Consider the following 27,136-nt stretch of genomic DNA (forward strand, 5'->3'; position numbering starts at 1 on the left):
ACACACACACACACACACACACACACACACACACACACCTCCTATGTACTGACACACACATGCAGCAGACTTTGTCCATTTTAGCACGTACTGAATGTCCAGCCAAGAACACACATTTCAACATGTGTGTATGCACTTCCACATATTAAATCCAGATGAGAAAGAGTTATTCACATATGTTCCGTCATTACCTAACCAGGGTCAGTGCACAGAGAGAGAGAGGGAGATGCAGGAGGTAAAAAGCCAGACAGATGAAGCAGGGTAAGAGAAGAGAAGAATGCCAGCGGCTTAGAGGAAAAACAAAAAGAAAGACATACACAGAAAAAGACAAAAAAAGTGAAGAAAATAAGAAGACAGGATGAGACAAGAGAACGAGCAGAAAGAAAGGGGAGAAGAGATGGAGCTTTTCCATAACTATTAAAGCACAAAAAACAAGCCCATAAAAAGTTTTTACTACCGCCTCTCAGCTGTGTTTGCTATAATAAATAAAATGCTGGTTGTCACCAGCATGACGTCGACATAGACACAACAAACAGAAGCTCAAAAAGACTGGGATCAGTCATGTTTGGGGTTGTCCAGGTGGGAGGATATTAACTCACTCATCAATGCTCAAGTCAAAAATGGTAAATGGGTTTTACAATCTAAAGCAGACAGTTTTCGCTTTCACCAATGCAACAAAGATGTATGAAAACTTACTTTACATAACTGTCCCTAACTTAAATTTGGCACACATACAAATGTCAAACCTCCACCCCAAACAATGCGCTTTGGCTTATTCGCTCTCTCACAAAGACATAAAAAAAACACCAAACAACAAAGCATTTTGAGAAATTTGACATGTCAATCAAAAGGTGCAAATATTAGTATAGAAATAATAAAAGACACAACGAAGCAAGACTGGCAAACCCATACCACACAAAAAGAGAAAACCAAGATGAAGCATTTGGGATTTTTGGCATGTCCAACACATTTTGAATAATGCTTCATTAAAACATGAACACTATGTTCTTTCAAGAGGATATGAAACCCAATTAATGATCGAAAGACTGTGGAAAGCATCAATAGTTGACTAGATAGAGATAAAAGAGAGAGGACACAAAGCAGGGGAGAGAGACAATGATGTCCATTGACAGAGGTGAGCGTATTTTTCTCCTCCGATTACATAGAGAACACATGGACACACACACACACACACACACACACAGAGAGCAACACAGTCCAAAAGAACGGCAGTGAAACATGCCTACACACACACACATAAGTATGCATGTTAACAAATCTCAGCCCACTCCCAGTGAAACCCATACACACAATAACTGTAATGTGCTCACTTAGAGCTACAGTAGCAGTTGAGCAGCCTTGAGACAAAACTGTGACCCACAAACACATTCAAGAATGAGTTTCTTTTATTGCACTGAGATCGTATACTGTCAGAGATCCAAAGTCCATTGACACTATATATATATATATATATATATATATATATATAGACACTCACTCCAACCTAGAGGTGATCTACAACAACACACAAATACGTTCACTCCCCTCTCCTACCGCTCACGAGCACACACAACCTTACCTGTTCGTTTTCACTGCTCTGTTTGAATGTCAGTGGACAAAAGGCAGGCACACAAGGTTGCACATGCGGAAAAGAAAAACTAGTTTGTGACGCTTCCGTCTGGCAGAAAGTTAAAGAAACACCAGCAACTTACGAATAAGAAAAGGAGCCAGGAGTGAAGAGATCAACTTTCTTCTCCAGTCACAGCAAACAATGAGGAGGGGAAGAGAGGGAGAGGCGGAGTTACAGCACATTCCAGCTGAAGCAGTGTGTAATGATGTCACATTCAGAGAGAAAAGGAAAAACAAGAGACGTGGGGATAAAACTCCAGGGCTTGATAAACAAACCTGAATGTGAGCCACAGACACAGTACACATTTCTGTTTCCCTCTCCTTTCCACCCTCGCACACACTGCTTTATTGTCAATGCCTTGTCCCACAACCGCATAGGTAACACAAACCCACTGCAGGCTACCATTTCTTAAGGCACACCCAAGTGGAAAGTGTAGCAATGCAGAACTGAGGAACCTAAAGTAACTTGAATGTAAAATAACAGGTAGAGCAGCATCCGTCTGCAGGGGGAGTTCTGAACTCAAAAGGACAAAAGGTAGAAACAAAAGGAAAAAGAGAAGGCCATCATGGAGGAGGAATACATGAAGGGAGGACCAGCAGGTGAACAAAACAAGTAGTGATTAGTATGGGGGATGGCAATAAGAACACTTCCCTTGTCTCCTTCTGTACATCCCAAACACAGTGACTCACTCACACACATTTACACAAACTTGAACACTTGAGGGAGGAAAAACAGAACTCAGTCAGGTGCTGAATTTGACTCACTCGCACACTCAGTGCGTCTGTGAGCGGTCCACATTGTTTGCAGTAAGTGGGTTAAGCAGCTAATGAGTGACCTAGCAGGGTCTGACACACTAAGACATTCCCCGCACACAGTGGAGCGCAGCAAAGGCACAATATAAAATGCCAGACTCTCGCCATTAAGAATTCCCAAGTGTCCTGTTTCTGACCAAGTTTATCCTGTTTACAGGGCAGAGGGATGCATTTTCTGAGCTCTTTCATTAACAGGGACACAAGCACAGATCAGACTGGCTAGTAGTCCATTCTGAGAGGGCTGTTGTCTTCAGGTACTGTAATTCCTGACTTTATTGTAATATTTCCCTGACATAGAGACCACTGCCCATTCTCTTACACCACTAGTATGAGTGTATGTGTTTTGCAAACATTGATGACTCAAGCAAGCTGGGAATTCACAAGAGTTTGAGACAAACTCAATCTGGGATTCAGCCAGCTTTTGCAATCTAGGAACCTGCGTTTAACTCCAACCAGTTCAAAACATTTTCTTAAATGCCCCACTTTGAGTTAAAGTGACAAATATAGCTTGCCTGAATCAGCTATCTGGAAAGGGGAAACATACATACTTGCTATTTTGGACTTTCAAGATTTGTGCTTTCACATGTGCTTAAAATAATAAATACTCTTTTTTTAGTGCAACATTGAACCCAAAAAAAATTATTTTCACAAACGAACTAATTTCACTGGGAAAGCCAGTTTTTTGCTCTCCGTCAGTCAATCTATCAAACGGATCAGGACAGTCGGATCTTGACAGTCTCTTCTTTATTCTTGTAATCTTAGTCACTGTCTGAGTAGTAAGCATGCAGATGTACAGTGTATGTGTGTATATGCCGTGCAAAATCCAGTCACAACTAAGCCTGTGGCACTCTATGAGACATGCATACAGCTGCTGGAAAAAACCTTAAAGGAGGAACTGTATTGTGATGTAAAGGGAGCAGTCAATACTATTACTACATGCACCAAAGCAAATGAATAAATGAAGTAACCATTGTTGGTTAAAGAGACAATTAAGTCATAGCGGATTGCTAAACCAACCATCCTCCCTAAACCTCTCTTACCCAAGGTCTGTTGACTGATTTCCATAATGTGGTTTTGTAAATGAAATCTCTATAACCAGTGTACATATCATATCGAAATGTTAGACAAACAATCAAAGCAGTGACTCTAACTTACATGGTTGAGCTCTCTCTGGTTTCCGTACAGAGGGTGGTACTTTCTGTATTTGCCCTGGCGGTATTTGTTGGTGATGAATCGCCGCCTCTCTTCACTGCAGCTCAAGGGTGTCAAAGCTTCACTTGGCGGTACGTTAGCTGCCCAAAAGCTGTTTACCCGTTTGTTGCCCAGCAACAGAAACACCTGCATCACAGGTAGGGTTTAGGAGAAATGTTTCCACATTGAAGGGGATAGGAAGCATGTGCAGAGGTCAAGATGTGCACTGTTGTCTGACCATATACCTTTTGCAGTTTATTAAGTATGCCTGTACATTTTCTATATTATTATTTTCATCCTATTATATTGGACCAAGCTGCTAATATTCTCTACCCTCATGTGCGTAAATCAATATAATGTAACATCACTAAATACTGCCTCAGAAATGACCACAGACTTGAATCCAACCCCTGACCCAGTGTCCACAAACTTCACATTCTGAGCTTCATAAGGATTAACATAAAGTATATAGTATCAGTATATAGTAATATGCAGCTCTATCTGGGTTTAAGCTGCTAAATTAATTGGTCATGAATTAGTAGTTCAGGTCACTGTAGGGACATTGTATATTATATTGTTAAAGATCTTTTATTCTGTTTTAAAAACTCCTGTGTGTTCGTACCTGTATCAGCTCCTCTGTCCAGACTTTCCTGTCCATCTTCAGACTACGAACCTTGGAGATGCTAGGTCCCAGTCCTCTGTGCTCGCCTGGAACACACACACACACACACACACACACACACACACACACACACACAAACTGTGAAATTCTACAGCAACCATGCAACCAAGAGTTCTCACATCAGGCTAATTGATATTTGTCATGTCACTGTCAAAATCTATATATAACAATATATCCCTTGTATAATACTAAACATATATTGAAGACATGTATAAAAATGACACTCCAAAACAATATAAACTTTTGTTTTAGAGAAAAACTTCACAATGCACACACGTTTGCAACTCGTGAAGACAAAAATAAACGAATCCAAACCCACGAACACAAACCTGCGCATCGCTTGCAGACCACCACGCACAAGTTGATGGCAGCCCATTCCGGCTGGGGAGCCTCACAGTCGGCACAAAGACTGTTACTGGGCTCCGCCCAGATCTGCTGTGCGACCTCGCTATTCGACAGTGCCTCATCTATCGCATCCCGCATGGCGTCCACCCACTGCTCTCGTAGCTGCTCTGATTCTGCGATGAAGCTGCGCAGAGAGATAAACACACGGCCGAGTGTCAATGCCGACATTATGATGCCGATAACAACTACCAAGTGATAGAAACGAGAAAGCCTGCGTTTGCTCTCTGTGTGTGTGGGAGTGTCTCCTTATGCCCATTGGCCCACTGACTTACTCTGTTCTTGTTTCGCTAAAAATAATGTAATAACTATACGAAACACGTAGACAGATTTGTGGCTTAACGCAGAATCGCATGTCTGAATTCTTCCTCTTCTCATCTGTCTAAAAACACATCTCTGTCTGTCACACACACACTGCTCAAGCTGAGTCCTTGCACTGTCAGCCAAAAGACCACAACAACAAAAACACTTTTACACACACACACACACCACACCAACATAAACACACCACACCAACAAAAACACACACACACACACACACACACACACACACACAGAACGGCAATGAAACATGCCTACACACACACACACACATTAGTATGCATGTTAACAAACTCCCTCACTCTACTTCACACACATACAAAGGGCTTTTCAGATTGTCCAAAGATGTCCAGCTGAGGATAGCTGGACAGTGGGAGTTCTCAGTATAACAACATGATGTTATTTCCTCTGAATATCCTTGCGCCAAGTCGAGCTGAGCCAACGATTTACCAGGAAGAATGAGATACAAAAAAGTAATAACCATTTAGACCTTGTGCACAAGATACTTACAGACACAAAGCGCACATCCAGGGCAAGGGTCTAGGTTTACAGTATACACGACAGAAAGTGTGTGTGTGTGATGCATTTTAGTGTACGTGCAGTACCTGAATATCCGGTAAGGCGTAGTGAGATCAAAGCCACGACGATCTGTGTCTTTAACATTTCCTACATTCATCTCAATAGATGTGATACCCACTCCTAAACGATAGTCCTGGAAGAAAAAAGGAACAAGGATGTATTTGTCTGAGTGAGTTGCTCTTAAACTTTGTGTTTAAATATTATTTGAAATTGCCTTATGACATTAACTTTAATGTTTCGCATAATGAGTAGTAGACTGAAAGAAACACCATCAGTTAATCTACATATTGAATATATATATCTACATATTGAATATATATATCTACATATTGAATATATATATTGTGGCATCACAAGGGGACAGGTAGTGGAGGGGCGCTACAGAGTGGCCACCAGTGCAAAAACTACATCTCCCAGCCTGCCTCACCGCTCACCCAGCTGCAGCTGCTTAAGGCACCTGATTGAGGCAGGACTGGGAGACTTAAGGGAGAGCACCTGGGAAGGAGAAAGAAGAGCGGAAGGTGAACCCACGAGCACCTGGAAGAGGACAACAAGGGAGAGGACCTCGTAGCCTGGATTCACCAGGATTGAGTTTTTGTTTGGTTAATTAACCACTTTCTCCTCCGGGATGTTTTGGGTTATCTAACTGGACCTTTTTTTGATACTTTGTTGTTTTTGGATGTTACCTTGCTGGTGGGATGGGAAATAAACCTGGACTTTTTGTTAAATACCCTCGGACGTGCCTGTGTTCATCTCTCTCTTTGCACCGCCCCAGGCTAGCCTGTCCTAGCGACAGCCCGTGACACTACAGGTGGTGGAGAATGCGGGCACTGGGGCCAAAGTGCGGATGATTGAGAGAGGAGATATTGACGACTTGTCCCAACTTTTTTCAGAACTTCAAACCCCAGGCCACCAATCCAAAATGGAGCCACTGATGCAGATGCTGTTGGAGAGCCAGAGGGCGCAGCAGGAAATCAGCGGTGCCCTGTTGGCACAGCAAATCAGGGCTAATGAACTGAAGGAGCAGGAGCTCGGGCAGAGGCCAGAGTCGAAGCCCAGGGCTGCTGATTACATCCCTAAACTTGGCGTGACCGACGATGTGGAAGCTTACCTTCATACCTTTGAAGCTACGGCGACTCGAGAAGGGTGGCCAAAGAGACAGTGGGTTGGACTTCTGGCGCCTTTCCTATCCGGTGAGGCCCTTAAAGCATTTCGAGATGTAGAGGCTGATATTGCCCACGACTACGACCAGTTAAAGGGGGAGATTTTGAGTCGCCAGGGGCTCACCAAATTTAGCATGGCCCAACGGTTTCATAACTGGACTTTCCTAAGCGGAGAGACGCCCCGGTCCCAAATGCACGAGTTGATACGAGTGGCGAAAAGGTGGTTGGAACCGGACAAACACAGCCCGGCAGACATGATAGAAACCCTGGTTATGGACAAGTATCTACGGGGTCTACCGTACGAGGCAAAAAAAATAATTGGCCACCAAAAGTTAACAACGGCCACAGGGTTGGTAGAAGCCGTAGAACAGTTTCAGGCGGCCTCGGACATGCTCCGATCACCCTGTGAAGCGCCGGTGGCTTCTGTCCCGGCCCGGCCAAGTGTGAGTCGCCAAAGAGGTCCGGCCCTGGCCAACTCTCACTCGGACCCACCCAGCAGAGGCGGTAGTTCACCTGGACAGCCACGAGCGTTCCGGAACCCAGAGCCCCGCCAGTGCTATCGCTGTGGCAAATTCGGCCACATCTCCTGGCAGTGTGAAAGGCTAGACGAGCCCATGCCCACAGCGGAATCCGCCAGCGGCCCCCATGTCCACTTTGCTGCCCTCCTGGGCGAAAGTAGGGACCGGCGACCAACGTGCCCCGTAAAGGTGAATCGACGGGACCTAGAAGCCTTGCTCGATTCAGGAAGTGCTCGGACCCTAGTCCAGGAGGCAGTTTTGGAGGCAACGTCCCCGGCTCAAGGCGATCCCGTCCCGGTGGTTTGTGTCCACGGAGATACCCGAGAGTATCCAACCACCGTAGTGAAACTGACCACAACTAAGGGCACGTTTAATGTCGAGGTGGGAGTAATCCGGGACCTCCCGGTCCCAGTCCTGATCGGGCGTGACTTCCCAGCTTTCCGGATGCTGTGGAGGGAAGCCCTAAAGAAGCTTAGTCGGGAGCCCCGCAAACTGTCAGTCCAAGCCTTGGCAGAAGCTTCTAGTGGAGCTGAGTCGGATGACGCTGAGCCCCAACCTGGGCCAAGTGAGGAGGACACTGATGGCCCGCGAGAAACACTGCCCCTTAAAAGGTCAGTATGGAACCGCACAGTTGCAGGACCTGACTCTGGGTAATGCCTTAAGAAACGTCCAGGTCCTAGAGGGAACGTTGGTGGGAACCCGGTTGACCCCTTCCTACCCTCATTTTTCAGTGAAAAATGGCCTTTTGTATCAAGTAACAAGAAGTAAGGACCAAATCGTTGAGCAACTACTTGTGCCCCGGCCTCACCGCTCCACAGTTCTGCAGTTGGCCCACACTCACTTGCTGGGAGCGCACTTGGGCGTAGAGAAGACTAAAGAGAGGGTGTTACAGAGGTTTTTTTGTCCCGGAGTCCACAAGGAGATAGAGAACTACTGCCGCAGCTGCCCAGATTGTCAGGTCACCGCTCCGAAACCGACGTACCGGAACCCCCTTATCCCTTTGCCTATTATAAAAAAAACCTTTGAACGAGTAGGCATGGATATTGTGGGTCCCCTGCCCAAAAGTGTCCGGGGGCACCAGTACATCTTGGTCATAGTGGACTACGCCACCCGTTATCCGGAAGCCGTCCCTTTAAGAAAGGCCAATGCTAAACAAATAGCAAAAGAACTGTTCCTCTTCAGCAGCCGCGTGGGGATTCCAAAGGAGATTCTTACCGACCAGGGGACCCCCTTTATGTCGAGGGTCACCAAGGAGTTGTGTGCGCTGTTACACGTGAAACAGGTGAGAGCCTCGGTCTACCACCCCCAGACAGATGGGCTAGTGGAGAAGTTCAACAAGACCCTCAAAGCCATGCTGAGGAAGGCCATTGACAAAGACGGAAGAAACTGGGACCAGCTGTTACCCTACCTTCTGTTTGCGGTAAGAGAGGTGCCTCAGGCTTACACTGGCTTCTCACCCTTTGACCTGTTGTATTCTCACAAACCCAGGGGCCTTCTGGACATCGCCAAGGAGACGTGGGAGGAGCAACCCTGTCCCCATCGTACCATGATTGAACACGTTGCGGGACCGGATGGCAGCTGTGTTCCCCATTGTGAAGGAACACATGGAGAAGGCTCAGAGGGATCAAAGGGCCGCCTATAACCGAGCAGCACAACCCAGGGAATTCAACCCAGGAGACAGAGTCCTAGTTCTTGTCCCCACTGTGGAATGTAAGTTATTGGCTACTTGGCAGGGGCCCTATGAAGTAATTGAAAAGGTTGGGGAAGTCAATTACAAAGTACGACAAACAGGGAAGAGGAAAGGTGAGCAAATCTACCATATTAACCTCCTAAAGAAATGGCATGAGCGAGAGGTGTTGTTCAATGGCCTTCCCCCCAGAGAGTCGAGAGAACCCGCCCGGGACGAGGTGCAGTTAGGCCCGGACCTCTCTCCGCACCAGCGGCAGCAGGCAAAGGAGCTGGTAGAAGGAAATCAGGAGGTATTTTCATCCCTCCCAGGCTACACCCACCTGGTGGAACATGAAGTACGCACCCAGCCGGAAAAAACGGTGAACCAAAAGCCATATCGGGTGCCGGAGGCCCGCAAGAAGCTGATTAACGAGGAGGTAAGGAAGATGCTGGCGTTGAACGTGATTGAGGAATCCAAGAGTGCCTGGTCAAGCCCCATCGTCCTGGCTGACAAACCGGACGGAACAGCCCGGTTCTGTAATGATTTCAGAAAAGTAAATGACATTTCTGAATTTGATGCATATCCCATGCCTCGTGTCGATGAGCTAATTGAAAGCCTGGGCCAGGCACATTTCCTAACCACCCTGGATCTCACCAAAGGTTATTGGCAGGTTCCATTGTCTCCAGGGTCGAAGGAGAAGACAGCCTTTGCCACCCCGGGAGGCCTCTGGCAGTACCGGATGATGCCTTTTGGCCTGTTTGGAGCCCCCGCCACCTTCCAGCACCTGATGGACCAAGTACTGAAACCCCATCGAGAATATGCAGCGGCCTATCTGGATGATGTGGTAATTCAGAGCCCAGACTGGGAGAGCCACCTACCACGGGTTCAGAAGGTCCTTGACTCCCTCCGACAGGCAGGCTTGACCGCCAACCCCAAAAAGTGTAGGCTGGCGTTTGGGGAGACCAACTACTTGGGGTACACCATCGGGCGGGGCCTTGTGAAACCCCAGGATGCGAAACTCGCTGCCATCCAAGACTGGCCAAAGCCGTTAACCAAAAAACAGGTCCTTCTTGGGCCTGGCCAATTATTACAGACGTTTTATCCTGGATTTCTCTGTGATAGCGGCCCCTCTCACCGAACTGACGACCAAGAAACATTCCCGTATGGTGACATGGTGCCCGGCGGCAGAAGAGGCTTTTAACGACCTGAAGAGGGCCTTGTGTTCGAAACCAGTCCTGATGGCCCCCGACTTTAGCAAGGAGTTCGTGGTCCAGGCAGATGCTTCTGAGATGGGCCTGGGTGCTGTCTTAGCCCAGATGAAGGAAGGTGAGGAACACCCCGTTCTGTATTTGAGCCGTTGCTGCCAAGGGAGAAGAACTATGCCACAGTGGAGAAAGAGTGCCTAGCGTTGAAATGGGCCCTGGAAACCCTCAAATATTACCTGCTTGGAAGGAGGTTCACTCTGGTAACAGATCATTCACCTTTGCAATGGATGGCAAAAAATAAGGAAACAAACAGCAGGGTAACTAGGTGGTTTTTAAGCCTCCAGCCGTTTAACTTCTCTGTCATTCACAGGCCAGGGCGACGCCATGGCAACGCAGATGCCCTGTCCCGCCGTGATGCCTTCTGGTGCTCATTCACCCTGCCGAGGACGTCAGGCCCGGGGAAAGGGATATGTGGCATCACAAGGGGACAGGTAGTGGAGGGGCGCTACAGAGTGGCCACCAGTGCAAAAACTACATCTCCCAGCCTGCCTCACCGCTCACCCAGCTGCAGCTGCTTAAGGCACCTGATTGAGGCAGGGCTGGGAGACTTAAGGGAGAGCACCTGGGAAGGAGAAAGAAGAGCGGAAGGTGAACCCACGAGCACCTTCAAGGGACAAGGGAGAGGACCTCGTAGCCTGGATTCACCAGGATTGAGTTTTTGTTTGGTTAATTAACCACTTTCTCCTCCGGGATGTTTTGGGTTATCTAACTGGACCTTTTTTTGATACTTTGTTGTTTTTGGATGTTACCTTGCTGGTGGGATGGGAAATAAACCTGGACTTTTTGTTAAATACCCTCGGACGTGCCTGTGTTCATCTCTCTCTTTGCACCGCCCCAGGCTAGCCTGTCCTAGCGACAGCCCGTGACACTACAATATATATATATATTCAATATGTGTGTATGTGTATATATATATATATATATATATATATATATATATATATATATATATATATATATATATACATATATACACACACACTAATACTTCTATATAGTGTTGTGCAAAATAAGACAACACTACTACTATGTGATTTTTACCACTGCTCATCTCTGCAGTTACCCAGAGTTCTTACCTCAATGTTTTTGTAAAGGAACACTTTATCTGAGGCTACAACGGTATAAAGTTTGGAGCGTAACCCTCTGAGCTCCAGATATCCCTGAAAGTCCCGGGACAACGTTGAGCCAGGGTTTGTGGTGCTGCGCAGATGGCACCCCCTGGTGCAGTCCTGCAGTACAGTCACCCAGTTTTTTCTATCGACTGGATGGATGTACAAATATGAATAAACGTGTGTTTATTAAAATATGCATGCACAAATATATGTGAGCCAAGATACTGTACATGCATAAGACATATGCACATGGCATCTGAAAAACTGTAACATGCTGGATTATTTAAGTGTGTAAGCACACACAGACATGACCAAAAAAAACAGACAGACCTTCACTTTCCGCCCTGAAGATAAATGTTCGGTTGTTTGTGACGACCTCAAACTTCAGCTCTCCCACACTGGTCACATTAGTGACGAAGGCAGTAGAGATGATCCCCTTAGAATACACCTCCTACAGCAGACCACACACACAGCAACAACTACTCTGTTAAACAGATCCAACATAGTACATACACCTAACATACTGTATCTAAAGGCAAATTCACAAGTGCTTTTTTGAAGCATCAATCACTTGAAAACGTGTGCGTGTGTGTGTGTGTGTGTGTGTCATCACAGAACACACCCCTTTATTACTTTATTATTTTAAAAAACATTATGGGTGGTGACAGTTTGGCAGGCTGCTGTCCTTTCGGATCCTCAGAGGCTGTAATGCCAATAGCTGGTTGTGACAGATGTGAAATCGGAGTTGCTGTGGACTGAACAGACCGACGGCTTCAGCGGCGCTTGGCGTGCTGTTCGCGTCTTGCCTGTTATGTGGATTCCCAGTAACGGTGTATAATGTGATCATGTGATTACTGTACATGTTTGTTGTTACCTTGTCATTGTCAAAGTATCTCAGATAGTCAACATCCAGCTTCACCCAACGTCGCTGATAATAAAGGGCCCTGTGTACGAGAACATTACATTTTGTATTGCCGTTTCATTTTATTTATTAATGGCGGGCATAAACCCAACCGTGCAATGTTGAAAGTAATTTTGTGAATAATAGAATGAATGCCATGAAGGGTTTAGCTGCATTTGTTCAAGTAATATAAACTGCCCTAACAGTAAAGCCATACCGTGATCTTTTGTATTGAGGTCATCATGTTTTAAGAAGGATTAAGATAATGTCATGTGCACACTAGAAATGCTCGATACCTTTTAATTAGCACAACCTCAGCTTATCTGTGTATGTGTTGTCATTCATACCCCTGAGGTGGATTCTTATCCAGCCAGCCCATCTTAATGACAGCAGCAAGCTGAGAGCTGTCGTCTTTAGTGGTTGATGTCAGTCTGCCACTCTTTGGCAGGTAGAAACTTTCTTGCAGAATGCCCATGCCCTCGTCCACCCATGGACTGGCACTCATGGGCAAAGAAATAAGCACATAAACTTAGTAAACATATATCAACAGAAAGAAACCTAAAATTAATGTTTGTATAATAATCTTATATCTTTTTTTATAATAATATTATAATAATATGCTCGGAATTTTCTACACCTTTGCATGCCAGATAATGTGCTTGAATCAAATCTTGAATACGTAGTATTGTGCTTTTGTTCATGAAGATTGAAGAATTAGTGGATGACATGGATAGTCAAGAAGTTGTCGGTCTCCAATACTTTCATAATCACATTCTAGACTGAACAATGACAACCCTCCCAGGCCTCTAAACTAAACTAGTAAGACATGTGATAACATATACAGAGCACTTTGATAGACAAAACACACAGTAATTATTTAATGAGCAAAAAAAGCCCAAACGCAATTAGATAACCAAAGATATCCATGAACAGCTCGTTTGCCATTTGTTATTGTACAGTCTAATTTTGAGTGGGTTTGTATTCATACAGTATTCATTTGAGTTGATACTCACTCATCATCATCCAACAGCTCATCATCACTGTACAAAGAACTGTACTGTCCTTTTGCCTGGACAGGTACTTGCAGGGACATATCCTATAGGAGGACACAGCCGTCATTCATTGTGGTGGTGGTGGAAGGTGGTGGAAGAGGAAGAGGGAGAAGGAGAAGAATGTAAAACATTCTCACTCACCCTGTCTGGTACGTTTATTCGATGAGTACCGGGATAACACAATTCTGGTTCCTCGTAGTCATCAGAACAATCATCGAGTGAATCCAACCCTGAGGGAGGGAGTAGAAGGTGAGAACAAATGGAGTTGTACTGCTTTAGTTAGTTAGTTAGTTAATTAGTTAGTTAGTTAGGTCCGGTTTTCAAAGAATGTTTTAAGATGCTGACATGGTTTACAGAACTAACATGCACAATATGATGTCCACTCAAACAAAGAGAAAAATATTACAACCAGTATATACAACTCTGTTTTTTGTGAATTGAACAGTAACAAGCCTCAATTAACCATAATGCAAAACAACACTATTGTACAAGACATACTGCCCTTGGCGTAAGGGGCATACTACTGTTTTCTGACTAGGACAACATTAATGTCCCCTGTGCTTCATGAATGAGAAATAGACAATGTAGATATTTGATTTTAAATATCTGGTGGATTGTAGCTTTTCCATTTTGAATGCCTCTGGCAAGACCAAAGAAATAAATCCACTGATTATTTTAAAGATAACTTTACCCGACAACCCGCAGATAAACTCAACATGTTTACATTCTTTCTCTGGGGTTAACCAGAAGTCATTCTGGGAAATGCAGTAAAACACTAATAGAGCAGGAGTCGGGAAATTGGATGCAGTTTAATAAATAACAGCACTGATTATAAAGTTACTCAAGTTATCTGATAAGAGTGCTCGCTATGTTAATCTGTTTTTGTGTACACGGACACATATTGGTCTGAGAAGGACAACCGTGTAACTGGGCCAGGTACCAGAGTGTTTGTGTGGTAGGATTCTCTAATAATCACTTGAAGTGAAAAATATCTTTTGACAAACTGTCCTGGTGACTACTCAACTTTATTTAATGAGACTCTATGTTGGCCTAAAAACTGTACCACCTGTTCCATGACGCCAACTCAGAGCTGTTCACTAGATACATATTCATGACCTTAAAACAGAAATCTGAGACATTAAGTGCATAGATCATGTCAACTCCCTATGAATAAGGCTGGGATTTTAAGCAAAAGCTGCCATGTTCTTGGCCTCAGTATTTATTTTTTGCGAGATAATTAACATGTTCAAGGCTCAAAATGACCTATTTGCCTGATGCAAGAAGATGTATTTATTAACACGTTACATACTGAGATGATACTTTAGTTAAACAATATTTCAGCTTGTGTTTTTTCAATTCATGAAAGTCACAGTATTCCCTATCTTTGCCACACAGAAAAGTTGTTTCAATATAATTTATAATGTGTTGTGGCTCAGGGGTCAAGACAACAACCATGAACCCCTGTTCGGGGACCTTTGTGGCATGTTGTTTCCCGCCTCACTCCCGCTCTCAACTATCACTATCAAATCGAGGCATGAAATGCCCCAAAATATCCTTTTTAACCAGTATTATATGCTGAATATACTACTTACTGGACACACTGGGAGGTTGAGATACTCTCCTAGCAGGCAGGGCAGGCTGAGTGTCCAGTTGATTTGACTGACGAGCGTCTTCTAGAGTTTGGGGTGTCCGGATGCGAGGAGGGACCTGTGGAGTTTGGTCTTTAAGCATCTCATCAGTAACCGTCTTGGTAGGAGAGGAGCTGGGGGATAAAGGGATACAGGACAGGTCAACAGAGGTTTGGACAACTGGAGGGGAGTCCTCGGTCACCACGGTAATTGGAGGTTGGGCGAAAATTCCACGCAGACGGCTAGTTCTATACATCCTCTGTAGGAAAGAAAGCCCTTCCTCATTTGACATCCCCCTCCTGTCTTATCTTTTCCATTTCTATAGTGAAAACTACAAACAGCACGGGCAAAAAAAGTTGCAGGCAACAAACTTTGCACGACGAAAAAGACAAAAGATGACTCTGGTGCCCTGATTCCGTTCACATTATTGACGACTGCTTTGTCTTCTTCAGTGGTATGAGAATCGATCCCAGTGGCAAACCTGTGTCCCTCTGCTCTGCTCCTGACTGTCTGACTGTTTTGTTGCTCTCCACTTCAGGTTTAAGTGGCACGTCTGAACCTGCCTTTGCTTTGCGAGATCCTATCTTCATGTCAACGCAACATACCCCTTGCGCCGCTGTAAACACACACACACGCGCGCGCGCACACTTGTGTGACTTCATACAAAGTCACACAATACAGTACACACAAATGTACTGATTTTATTGCTTACTTGTCATATCATTACTACTCTATTATTCTTTTTTGTTAGTCATGAAGACATATAAACTCAAACATTGTGAAATGCACGAGTGAGCACACATGCCTGGTTCCTATCCATCAAGTATTGTGAAAGTTCCTCTTTATTCCTCCCTCTTGTGAATTTGTCGTTACAGTCACATCGATCAGCTCTTAGCCTTGCAAGCACATCACACATATATTAGTCACATATTACAGCAAACAGCTCGAGACCTAGTGAACATGAAGATGTGTTTGGAAACAAAGTGACAAGTAAATATGCCTGAGTGAAATACTAGTTGAAAACAGTTACTGGCTCTTTTTTTTTTTTTGAGTCACAATAATAAAAGGTTTGAGAAATGAACAGAACGTTTCAGCGAAGCTCAAACAATCACGCGACAGTACCTCACCTAGTCTCGTTGTTACAGTGAAAAATTAAAAACACAAAAAGCTGCTCTGTTGTGTAAAGTGCACCTTTAACGTGGTAATACCATGGCTGCATTAGCGGTCAGCATACCTAAATGTAAACAATATACACATTCTAAATGAGTTGTGTACTTTGATTTCAGCAAGAGAAAGCTAATTTATGAAAGGAGCAAAACATATTCTATTCCTTCGCTCGGTTTAATAATAAATACAAGCGGCCGAAATGAGCTTCCTCCGTAGGGTGGCCGGGCTCAGCCTTAGAGATAGGGTAAGGAGCTCGGACATCAGGGGGGAGCTTGGAGTCGAGTCGCTGCTCCTTCGTGTCCAAAGGAGTCAGCTGAGGTGGTTCGGGCATCTAGTCAGGATGCCTCCTGGACGCCTCCCATTAGAGGTTTTCCGGGCACGTCCAACTGGTAGGAGGCCCCGGGGAAGACCGAGGACACGCTGGAGGGATTATATCTCCCGGCTGGCCTTGGAACGCCTCGGGATCCCCCAGAATGAGCTGGAAAGTGTTGCGGGTGAGAGGGAAGCCTGGGTCGGCCTGCTGAACCTGCTGCCACCGCGACCCGACCCCGGATAAGCGGGTGATAATGGATGGATGGGTGGATGGATGGGTTTAATAATAAACCAGAAAATAATACACAATGACGGGAAAATGAAATGTTGACACAGTTCCTCCCTTTTCCTCAGAGGAAGAGTGCTGAGAGAGGGGCTGCTACCTCAACGTTATATTTAACCTGACCTCTGCTACCCAATAGATGACCGTAGGCTGAAGAAACAATGACCGCTCCTTTCTCCACCCACACTGTGTTCATGTGAGCTTGTACTGGGCACATTGCTACACTTTATCCCCATCAGCCAACAACAGCCAATGGACCCTTTAGTTGGGGTGTTGACAGATGAGAGGCATTCTACATTCACGTGTGTATATTGCGTGGTCTCCCTTTTTATTTAAATACAAAGAAATGTAGCAGTTTGGTATCCAAGACCAGCACCACACTCTTCTATGCTGTGACACACAACCAGAGTACCTCTGTTTGAAACAGTCCGTATGTCATTGCTGATAGCTAGTGCTCACAATTAAGCTAAGAGCAGTTTTCTCCTATGAGAAAGCTGATTTTCATGATAGCAAAACATGCCAGGTATGCCTTTGCTAAATGTTTGATAGATACTGTTTTTGTATTCCACAGGCATACATACAGATAACACACTAATACCAGTGTCCGTTCCTTAAACCTAACTCCCTAAACAACCTAAGGACAGGACACCTGGTCTACTAAGAGAAATACAAACTCTAGTAAACACAATAACATTTCTATTAACAGAAAATAAGTGTAACAGCAGAAAACCTGAACACAGCGATAAAGAAAGGCCTCCTTGTTTGAAACGCTGGCTCAGAACAAAGAGTGAGGAGGGGGATTAGAAAGTGAGAGTGCATGGTAAAAACAACTGAGAAGAGATATCATTAGTATTAATCTTACCCGGAGCAACATGTTCAAAATAAGTCCTCTTCCATGAAAATACAACAATATATTAACACGCACACACACACACACACACACACATCAGAATAAAGGGAGGGCGGGGGGGTTAAGAAGGAAATGACCAGTTAACCAGAAGATGGGAGGAGGCAATGAAGCATACAGACAAGGAAACTAGAAAGCAACAAGAGAGCATGTGAATGTCCGCCAGTAGGGGCTACAAAAAGTCGGAAGTTAAGTCCTGGTAAAAAAAACACGTTTGTCTTTCTCTCTCTCTCTTTATTTCTTACTCATTCCATCTCCTTGTGACACTCACAGAAGCTCTGTGTTGTGTGTTTTAACCGCTCAGTGTTGTTCTCCATTGTAACTTCCTCCCTCTCTCTACAGCTAGTTTCCCTTCAAAACAATGACAGGGAACATGCATCGATTGCAATGCTCATAGTACTTCAAAGCCTAGAGACGGGACACACAACGAAAAGAGCTCCTAATCTTGTTTAGGCTACTGTTAAGTGCTTTTTACAGACCGACATTTAACACATCAATGTGCACAAACAGCAAACAAGCAAAACACAATAATGCCTGTGTGAATCATTTAAGCCCTGCAAGAAACAGAATAGTATACAATGTAAGAATATTATAGCTAAGACACAGCTACCACAGAGCCTTTACACACACACACACACACACACACACACACACACACACACACACACACACACACACACACACACACACACACACACACACACACACACACACACACACACACACACACACACACACACACACACACACACACACACACACACACACACACACACACACACACACACACACACTTTGCTCATAGATAAACCGTCACATATTTTAATTTGCAACAGGCTACTGAGCTTTAGGTCCACTCAATCAGTCAATGTGCTTGGGCCTTTCAGTTTCAGGAAGTGTATAATTCTGATTTCAGGAAGTATTTAAAAGTCCATAATAACATTTCTGGTGTCTAAACTGCTATGTAAACTGAAGAGTTGCATTTGTCCATCTTGTCCAATAGGTGGCAGCACAATCCTCTAAGAACTAACACACGTTTACAGAGGGGAGATTAAATTACTGTTTCTTAATTAAATATGACTTATCACACACAAACATCCCTTTAGATACGTTTTGCCATTTTGCCTCCGATACAGCACCCGCACATACTCGGGGGAACAGCATATTCCTAAAACTCACTCTTAAACTACGGTGAAAAACAAAAATCCTAAACCTTGTCCTGTTGGAGCAGAAAGGCCCATTTAAAAACAGGGTTAAGTGACTAACCACAATAAAGATATCTCAAGTTGTGTTTTTCTCTTAAATCCTATATTTTGATAAATTATAGAGGCAATGTCAGAGGCGGTCACACTTCTTTACTCCGCTCTTGTTCATACATGACACGGTATTAAAAACACAAGTATTCTAAGAGACAGCCATAAAGCAAACTGCAAACACTCAGTAAAAGCTGCATTCATATCCATAAAATAATAATAGTCTTACCGGTGTGGGATTGGTGGAGGGCCTTTAGGTACCGCCCCTGCTTTTGGTGGGAGAGGTGGAGCATTTATGTCATTGTTGTGGGAAGCAGTGGGGGAGACGGATGCAGTTATTCCTCCTCCATCACTACCCAAATGATGGACAGGTGGCTGAATATCTAATGCCTGAGGCCGAGTTTGAGCAGAGAGGAGGTTGGGAGGGTGGAGAGGTGCATGTGTGGGGGTATGGGTCGGGGTGCTGGTGGAGGTCGAGGTGGAACACTGGGATCTGCTATGTACAGGTGGGGCTTTATCCGCATGTCTGTCCAGTTTGGGGGAGGCAGGGGTTTGTGCAGAAGGTGAGGGGCTGAGGGGAGAGGTGAAGCGCTGTGGAGGACAGTTGGGGATGCTTCGTGGAGGGACAGGGGGTAAAGGGGCGTCAGAAGTTGTAAGGACAAGTGGGCTGGGCTCACAGTCCACTGAAGCACTAGAGCGAAACCTAGTCCTTTCTTTGGGCACAGGCTTCTCCCTCTCTCCATCCCTCTCTTCCTCTTTTCCTTCTCTAGTTTCCATTTGTCTCTGTCCAGGAACTGTCTTCTTCTCTCCTCCTTCTCCACTGTCCTCTTTCATCCCGGGCACTTGTCTCTCCCTGGGCACTGGTTTCTCTCTTTCCCTGGGCAAAGGTCGCAATGTCTCCCCATCTCTTTTCTCCCTTTCCTTAAGGACAGGTTTTTCTTCCACTGGGATAAGCACAGGTCTATCTCTCTGCAACACTTTGGCATGTCCCGTTTCCTCCAATCGCTGATCTCTCTCAGGCTGTACAAGGTGAGTGTCGGTCTGTGTGTCACTGTTACTATGTGTTTTGTTCAGGCTAGCCAGGATGCGTCTCTGGTGACCCGGCAGGGTGATGCCCATCCGCTCTAATTGATCAGGTGTGAGGTTGCGACATTGTCGTAACGTTGCCAGCCCGGCACTCCTAAATGCCTCGGAATATTGCTCCAGGCGAAGAACACATAACCAGTCCCACACAGTTAAACAGGGTTCAACTTCAGACTGAGACATGACAGATGTGTGCGAGTGCAGCTTGTGGGAGGGCAAGTCTGTGTTGTCCACAGAGAAAAGTAGACTTCAACACCTCAGATCATGGCTTACACAACCTGTGGAAGAGAAAAAACACAAACCGTTTTCAATAGTATCAATTAAAGAAAAGCATTCAGAAGCTCTAAACAAAGATTCTCACCAGAGAAGACACCACCACTGGTATTGTTTTCAATTGTCAGTTTGTGAGTGAGTCATCAGGACAAAATGTAGTTCTGGAAACACCTACTGTTGCACGAAATACGGAGGCATGTTTGGATATTTTGCCAGGCGATTATGTGTCCGTATGTGACCGTGATAGCATTGCAACCGTGTAAGATGCAGTCATGAAACTTTACAGATGTGCAGTTGAGATCAAAATTAAAGTATAGTTGTGGTTTCAGCATGTAGGGACGAAAGTAGACACACACACACACTTTTACTTCTGGTCCAATTTGGTGCGTTAGTCTGGATATGAACAGAAAAGAAGTTCCTAAAAACGTATTATTGCCAGTCACATTGGCCCGATTATAGATTGCGTGATGAAAAATACTTTCTACAAACTATTTTTAGAAATCCTGCATTGGGTAATGTTTTGTGGTGCAAAAGTACAAAAATAATGGTGACGATAAAATCAACATGGCGACGCCTGAGCTTGCGGCTTGTAGCTAATGGTGCCAACACAGTACAAACTACAGGAAACATGCTGACGGAGTGTTTAACAGAGGGTGACCAGGAAGCAAACCATTAGGGCACAAACATGCACTGAAAGCAACAAATCTGTACATAGCAAATAGTTCTATTCTGCTATATTAATGCTCTGAATGTCATATATAGCTCCTTTAATGTATTACAATAGTAATAGTATACATCCAAGAGTTGGCCAGATTTATAATCTGTAAACAGCAGTGTCAACTGTCACAGTTGCATGTGATAAACTGTTGTCATGTCAGGTGACTAATACCTCGGTAAAAGAGGAAGTTGCCTCGACGGTAAGATCCCCTAGCAACAAGTCATTTTGATAAGCCCCGTCATTTTAAACGCCACTCCTGCTCACTTTAGTGTCTATAAACAGCTTGAACAGATAAAACAAACTGCACAGATCAGATAATTATATTTATTATGAGTGACAGAGAAGGGAACTGCTGTTAGATCTGTATTCCCTATTCAATGCATTATAAGAAGGCAAACTAATCGCAGTGCTGTAGAAACATAAAAACACACACCTTTAGAATTACTTATTATATACTTAAATATGTTATTCATTTTGCACAGCCAACACAGTCAGTACGGTAGCACTAGCACAACAGACCACTATGGGAGGAAGTGTAATTGACACAACAAGTATTGACACACACAGCACGTTCACACAGACTCCCTCAATTCTCTCAATACACACTTGAATGATGCATGCAAGTGGATTCATGATTGGCTTCCCACAAGGCGTCCCCATCCCTTTCCATTCTCACTCTTGTAACGCACCGTCTATGCGAGGTTATGGTTTTCAAATGCAGTACGTTTAGGGTATGAATATTGGACATCTTAACATTTGCATTAAATTTTTCAGACGAGTCACACCGCCAGGCCTTAATTAGTAAATAGCAGTCAGTGCCAGCTGTCCGCATTCACGTGTGGTAAACCTGTCCGTAAGTAGCTCAGTAAGGACTGCTATGAGGCATTAATTAGAGCTTTGACAAAACAGTCTGCAAAAATGAATTCTGACGATGTAATACGTTTGGACCATACCTCCAAAAGCTACTTTGTTGTTGACAAAATCATTAATTAAACACCTACTGCTTTTGCAACATATTATCTCTGCCCAGTATTTTTGACTACAGGGGAAGCTCCTCATTTCCCAAACAGAGCCACAAACAATCTTTTATCAACACAAACACACAGCTTAGGGTGGAAGCCATTTTTAAGAAACTGCACAGCTTAAACTAAAACTGAAAAAAGGCTGATACATCTTTATGTATGATGTCATGTAAAACAATCAATGTTAGTATAAACGCAACTTTTAATTGGCATAATTCATTTTAGAACTTTAATGGTTAAACTTTTTCAAGAATTCAATGCAACTATAATCAAACAAAAGCAGACAGCACATTGTTTCTGTAGTTCAAAGACGCATCAGCTGACTGAACCGCAACCAATTCTGAAAAATAGCCAACAATTACAAATATTACATGAACCTGATTTGGGAGCTAGAAGTGAGGGTGAAGGAGTCCGAGCAAGCACACAGTGACCCACGCAATCCAGTCCGAGACGTTCTATTCGCCAGTGTGCGAGTGTGTTACAATGATGGCATTTCATTTCCTGTCAAAGGTTTCCTCTGACAGGACAGAGGCCTCATTGTAAATATTACACTGTGATGAAATGCAGTTCCTATTTTTGAATTTAAGGAACTTAACTCAGAAACACCATAAATTAGTGTGATTGCTCTTCTTCCGTCAAAGGAGAGATAAACTAAAACATTACATTTGAACACCTGCACACATTTAAGTAAAAAGTCTCTACATCTTTGACCGGACACACATTTTCACCTCAGCACTATGGTCTGGAAAAGCCCTGAATCAGCCCCGTCCGTTAGGGGAAGAGTGAAGAGGCTTATGCAATAACCAAGACGTGATCATACAGTCATGTCTGATAATATCTTAGTCGACAAAATGTAAACCAGTTTTTACTTGTGAAATATTTAGGATGATAATAACCTTGAGATTTTGTTGCAACAGACTTGATTTTGACATTAGTTTTTGTTTTCTGATCAACCGAGCAGTCCTGTGGAGAACCCAACAAACTAAGGCCATTGGGCTGAACTGTAGCGCACAACTGTGTTGAGATGTCATGTTAATACAGACACAAAACATCCTACAATATGCGCCAGATGTAATAGAAAAAATGTAAGACATGACTCCAGGCAGGTTAATGAACATGAACAAATGTTCAATGAATTTTATCTCCGAGTACCCAAAAACAGAAGTATGAAGCACATATTTTGCGTAGCTTAGCTTCAAGCAGAAGGAACCTTTAGATAAGATTGTGTATTGTCCTCATTGAACATTTTTGCAGCATAGTACACTACAAACATCTAGCCTTCAACAAAATGAAACACAAAACACCACCCAAGACAAACCTCACTTTACACATTGGATCCTGTGTATTTTAAGCACCTTTGTGCTGCAATATTTACATTGCCAGTTCAAAACTACATAGTCAGGTAAGAACTGGATTGAAGGTTTTAATGGGGCATGTTCTATGGACATTTATTTACTCTTATCTCTGCGTTGCCAGTCATTCTTCATGTGTATAAACAAAGCATTGTAACTTGTCCTGAACACTCAGATATCATGAAACACTAGAAAACCCCAGCTTACTGGTATTTAAAACATTTAAATAGTTCAAATTTTCTGGCCAAACAGCTAACACAAATGCCTTTTGTTTTGGTCTCTGTGATGCAAACAACCTCACATCATCCGGGCATTGAGGTCCTCCTTCCAAAAGACCCACTTTCATAGGCCACATCCATCAGTTGATCCAGGACCTGAATTATGAATTATGCATCTCCGAATTACCAGTTTTACATTGTCAGCTATCCTAACTCTGAACAAAACCCTCTTTAATGTACTAATGATTAGTTTGCTACCTTAGATTTTTCATATACAACCTTTCAGGAGATGTTGGGACTACACTTTCACTCTTGATAGACGTGCTTCCTGTATTTTTGCTTCGCTCCACAAAACACAACTTGGACCTTTGTGTCTAAAAAAAAAGGTCCAAATTGACATTGATCTTTCGGTAAGATGTCAAACAAGCATATTTAAAAAAAAATGTCAACCTTCCTTTAACTGCTGAAATCAATGTGGATGTGTTATGCATTTTGTATAGTCAGTTTATCTGTTCATCCCCTGCTAACTTCCTTTTTCTGTATCTTTTATTTAGCTGTAGTTTCCAACCAGCATGTTGCTCTCTGCACATTTCAATTAATTTATCTCTCCACTTTCTCCATCCTTCTCTGCGCTCCCTCCTCCCACTCAGAAAACTACCAATAACAGGGTCTCTGTGCTGCCTTTACAATGGGGCATTCTGTTGCCTAGGAAAGTTCACACAGACAAAAATACAAAAACATGAAGGGGGGTGGGGGGGGGGGGGGGGGGCACTAGTCAAATCTAGTCACACTTTCTAAAACAAGTGCTCACCTAATAACATTGCGTGTGTGTGTGTGTGTGTGTGTGTGTGTGTGTTAGGGGGCTCAGAAATTGTGTTTCAGGCTAATATCCCCTTTAGCCAGGATGTTCCTTATCAATGCTGGCTGACGTCAGAGGCTCAACTCTGCTTCCTGTCAAGTGTCCTCATAAAAGTACATTATCTACCTCTTGGACTAAGTTTACATGAAGTAATTTCTAAAACAGACCAACAACAAGCAAAATGTCTAACAAACTTGATCTCCTATTAATATATTATTTTTAGTATGAGACAACAACGTAGCATTTTATTGACACCAAAAACACATGACCAGCCTCATCTCCTGCTCTCATGCAACACATCCATAGTGTAACTAACAGTGTGCATTATGTCACAGACTTCTTAAACCTTTCACATATTCTTTACTAGACTACCTGCTACGACGAGTTAAGACTGTGACCTTTCTGCTAACTCCACTGCCAGAGTCTGTGCATACTACGTCACTTCATTTCTGATATATAGTTGAAGAGAGCTATAGGATGCGTGTACAATAAAATAGCTTGGGTATGGTGCATTCAATGTTAGCCTTAATACACTTTGTAGTCGGAAAGCTAACTTATATGCGACAGGTTCCCCTCCATTGGAAATGTTCTAACTTCCATAACTGCAAACAAATAATATGCCAGCTGCGTTTGCAGCTGCCTGGCTCTACCTGCTCCCAGTTAGTTGCCAATAGTTACTTGCCAATACGAACTGGTATATAACTTCTGAGGTAGCTGCAACAGATGTGAAGGTTTAATCATGGAGCAGACATCATATGCATTATCAAAAAAACAAATGTTGGCTACTGGCACAGTAAACAATAAAGTAAAAAATATAGGTCTTACATTTCTTTAATTTCCTACATTTTCAGGAGTTATGTATGCAAAAGTGATCATCAGTCAATCAGGATTTTTAGCCATAAATATCAACACAATGTTTAGATCTACACATAAACGAATATTCTACTTACTTAGATAGCAGAAATACATTATGGTGTAAATGGAAATGACACTGACTCAACATATACACAAGTGTCATGTTGTAAATTATATGTGTACTGAGACACAAAAATACGGTCATGATAGTATGTAATCTACTTAAGTTTGTATATGTGACAAATTTCTGTCCAGCTGAATTTCTCCAAAACAAGTAACAATTTCCTTTAACCTGGAACCCAATACAACGTTTTAATGTGTGCCAAAACCACAGGTAGGGGTAGACTAACAATCTATAGAGCAATATGTTGTGATACTGGAATTACTAAGACACATTAATACCCTACTTTGAGTATACATGTAGAAATGTACTGTTGAAAAGTTACGTTTGCCGTTCTGAAATCCCTGACAAGAGGTTTTCGCCTCTTGTCAGGCCACAGTTGAAAATAAGAATTTGTTCTTAATCTGTTTCGCCTGGCTAAATAAAGGTTAAATAAAATGCTGATGATGAGAATTAAAAATAAAATATAAAAACAAGAACTCACTCCTGGTTTTGTTTCGTTGTTTGTCGTGTTTTTCTTCTGTAGCAAATGGGCTGCATTTTATAGTGCAACCCTGTGTTGCACAATGAAAATAAATAATCCTTGAATTCTGGCATCCTGAACTCCTCAAAAAAGTAATCTTTGCAATATTCGATGCCACACTGGGCCGGTAGCACACAGTAAGTTTTGGTTTCTGCTCTGGTGCTGCTGCCAGATTTCAGGATTTAGCGTTCCCTTAACTTTTCATTTTGCCTATAGGCGACTTCACTGTATGCTACTCCGAGACAAGAAGTTGGGTAGCCACGAGGGAATCCATTTCCTCAGACCCTTTTCTATCAAGGTGATAATCGTAACAAAAATTATGAAAAACAAAATAAACCCACATGTGCGCGCACATAAAAGGGACATGACTCATAAACCCACCACTAGACACACTGCTGCTTTCAGCCCACTTTCAATTAGAACTGTATGGTGACTCAGTCCTGCCAGTAAAGGAATGCATCTGAACAATGTCCTATAGTGAACAAGCGTGTGCGCGCGCAAGCGTGTGTGTGTGTGTGTGTGTGTGTGTGTGTGTCACATCATGTCACAGGAGGATGTTTCCCCCTGGTAACCCACCACATTAAACCTATTAATCCCATGATGTGACAACAAACAATGTTTTGACTTAATTAAGTATGATGTTCTGCGGGTCATGATGTTTTCCTCCCATGGTGGACGTGAGCTGATATTATAATTTCTCTCAAATGTCCATTCCCCGAGTTACTAAAGCAGCAAATGTAAAGGGTAATAGTGATTTGCTTGTTTTAGCCAATTGACTTCAAATTCACACAATTTTTTTGATGAAGTCCATATACATATCAATATGGACAGCTTTAAAAACACTGCCTCGTCATAGAATCCCTTGGACAATGAATTACACCAAGAAATACTACAAAATGTTGAGGAATTACACAGAGAATATGTAGCCTACAATGTAGTTCTCTATTCAACAGAACCACAAACTTACAACAAAAACTCCCAGCCTCAAGTTAGAACTTCTTGCTCAACTGGGCTCTCCATTTAGCCCAGCGTCATTTTACGACCAGGCTGCTCACCACGTCCTCTGAATCAGTGAGATACTCTTCCTCTCACCTCAGTATGGAGTGATTCAGAAGCAAGTAATCATGTGAGCGGATGAGACAGACGGAGAAGGAAACAGAGAGAGAGAGAGAGAGCGAGAGCGGGGGAAAAAAAAGACACAAAAAAGAGATGGAGAAAGACAGATAGAGAGAGGGCTTGAGGGTCGATAAATAATTCAGAGCATA

At 43.4% G+C, this 27,136-nt stretch overlaps 1 protein-coding gene and 1 long non-coding RNA gene across 13 annotated transcripts in view; one reads left to right on the forward strand and one right to left on the reverse strand.

Moving 5' to 3' along the window:
- The window catches only part of LOC117741308 (arf-GAP with Rho-GAP domain, ANK repeat and PH domain-containing protein 1-like), a 46,251-nt gene that overhangs the window by 17,597 nt on the left and 1,518 nt on the right, over nucleotides 1–27,136 (reverse strand). For 10 of the 12 annotated variants that reach the window (XR_004610712.1, XR_004610711.1, XM_034548269.1 and 7 more), the window contains exons 2-13: nucleotides 19,077–20,208; nucleotides 14,890–15,059; nucleotides 13,439–13,527; nucleotides 13,259–13,341; nucleotides 12,593–12,745; nucleotides 12,219–12,288; nucleotides 11,675–11,795; nucleotides 11,309–11,493; nucleotides 5,644–5,750; nucleotides 4,645–4,844; nucleotides 4,256–4,341; nucleotides 3,598–3,780 (exon numbers count right to left, since the gene is read on the reverse strand). Coding sequence is in view for 10 of the 12 variants with exons in the window: in XM_034548269.1 (XP_034404160.1) it covers nucleotides 3,598–3,780; nucleotides 4,256–4,341; nucleotides 4,645–4,844; nucleotides 5,644–5,750; nucleotides 11,309–11,493; nucleotides 11,675–11,795; nucleotides 12,219–12,288; nucleotides 12,593–12,745; nucleotides 13,259–13,341; nucleotides 13,439–13,527; nucleotides 14,890–15,059; nucleotides 19,077–20,113 (2,484 nt within the window). In the remaining 2 variants the exon portion in view is untranslated. Of the gene's footprint in view, nucleotides 1–3,597; nucleotides 3,781–4,255; nucleotides 4,342–4,644; nucleotides 4,845–5,643; nucleotides 5,751–11,308; nucleotides 11,494–11,674; nucleotides 11,796–12,218; nucleotides 12,289–12,592; nucleotides 12,746–13,258; nucleotides 13,342–13,438; nucleotides 13,528–14,889; nucleotides 15,060–19,076; nucleotides 20,209–22,320; nucleotides 22,436–27,136 lie in introns of those variants that run through there. The other 2 variants (XM_034548264.1, XM_034548270.1) reach the window with 2 other exon arrangements.
- On the forward strand, nucleotides 9,750–10,591 carry LOC117741310. Its single transcript, XR_004610713.1, has 3 exons — nucleotides 9,750–10,030; nucleotides 10,090–10,293; nucleotides 10,543–10,591. It is a non-coding gene; the product is annotated as an uncharacterized LOC117741310 (long non-coding RNA).

The sequence above is a fragment of the Cyclopterus lumpus genome, chromosome 13, assembly GCF_009769545.1.
Source record: "Cyclopterus lumpus isolate fCycLum1 chromosome 13, fCycLum1.pri, whole genome shotgun sequence".
Taxonomy (NCBI): Eukaryota; Metazoa; Chordata; class Actinopteri; order Perciformes; family Cyclopteridae; genus Cyclopterus; species Cyclopterus lumpus.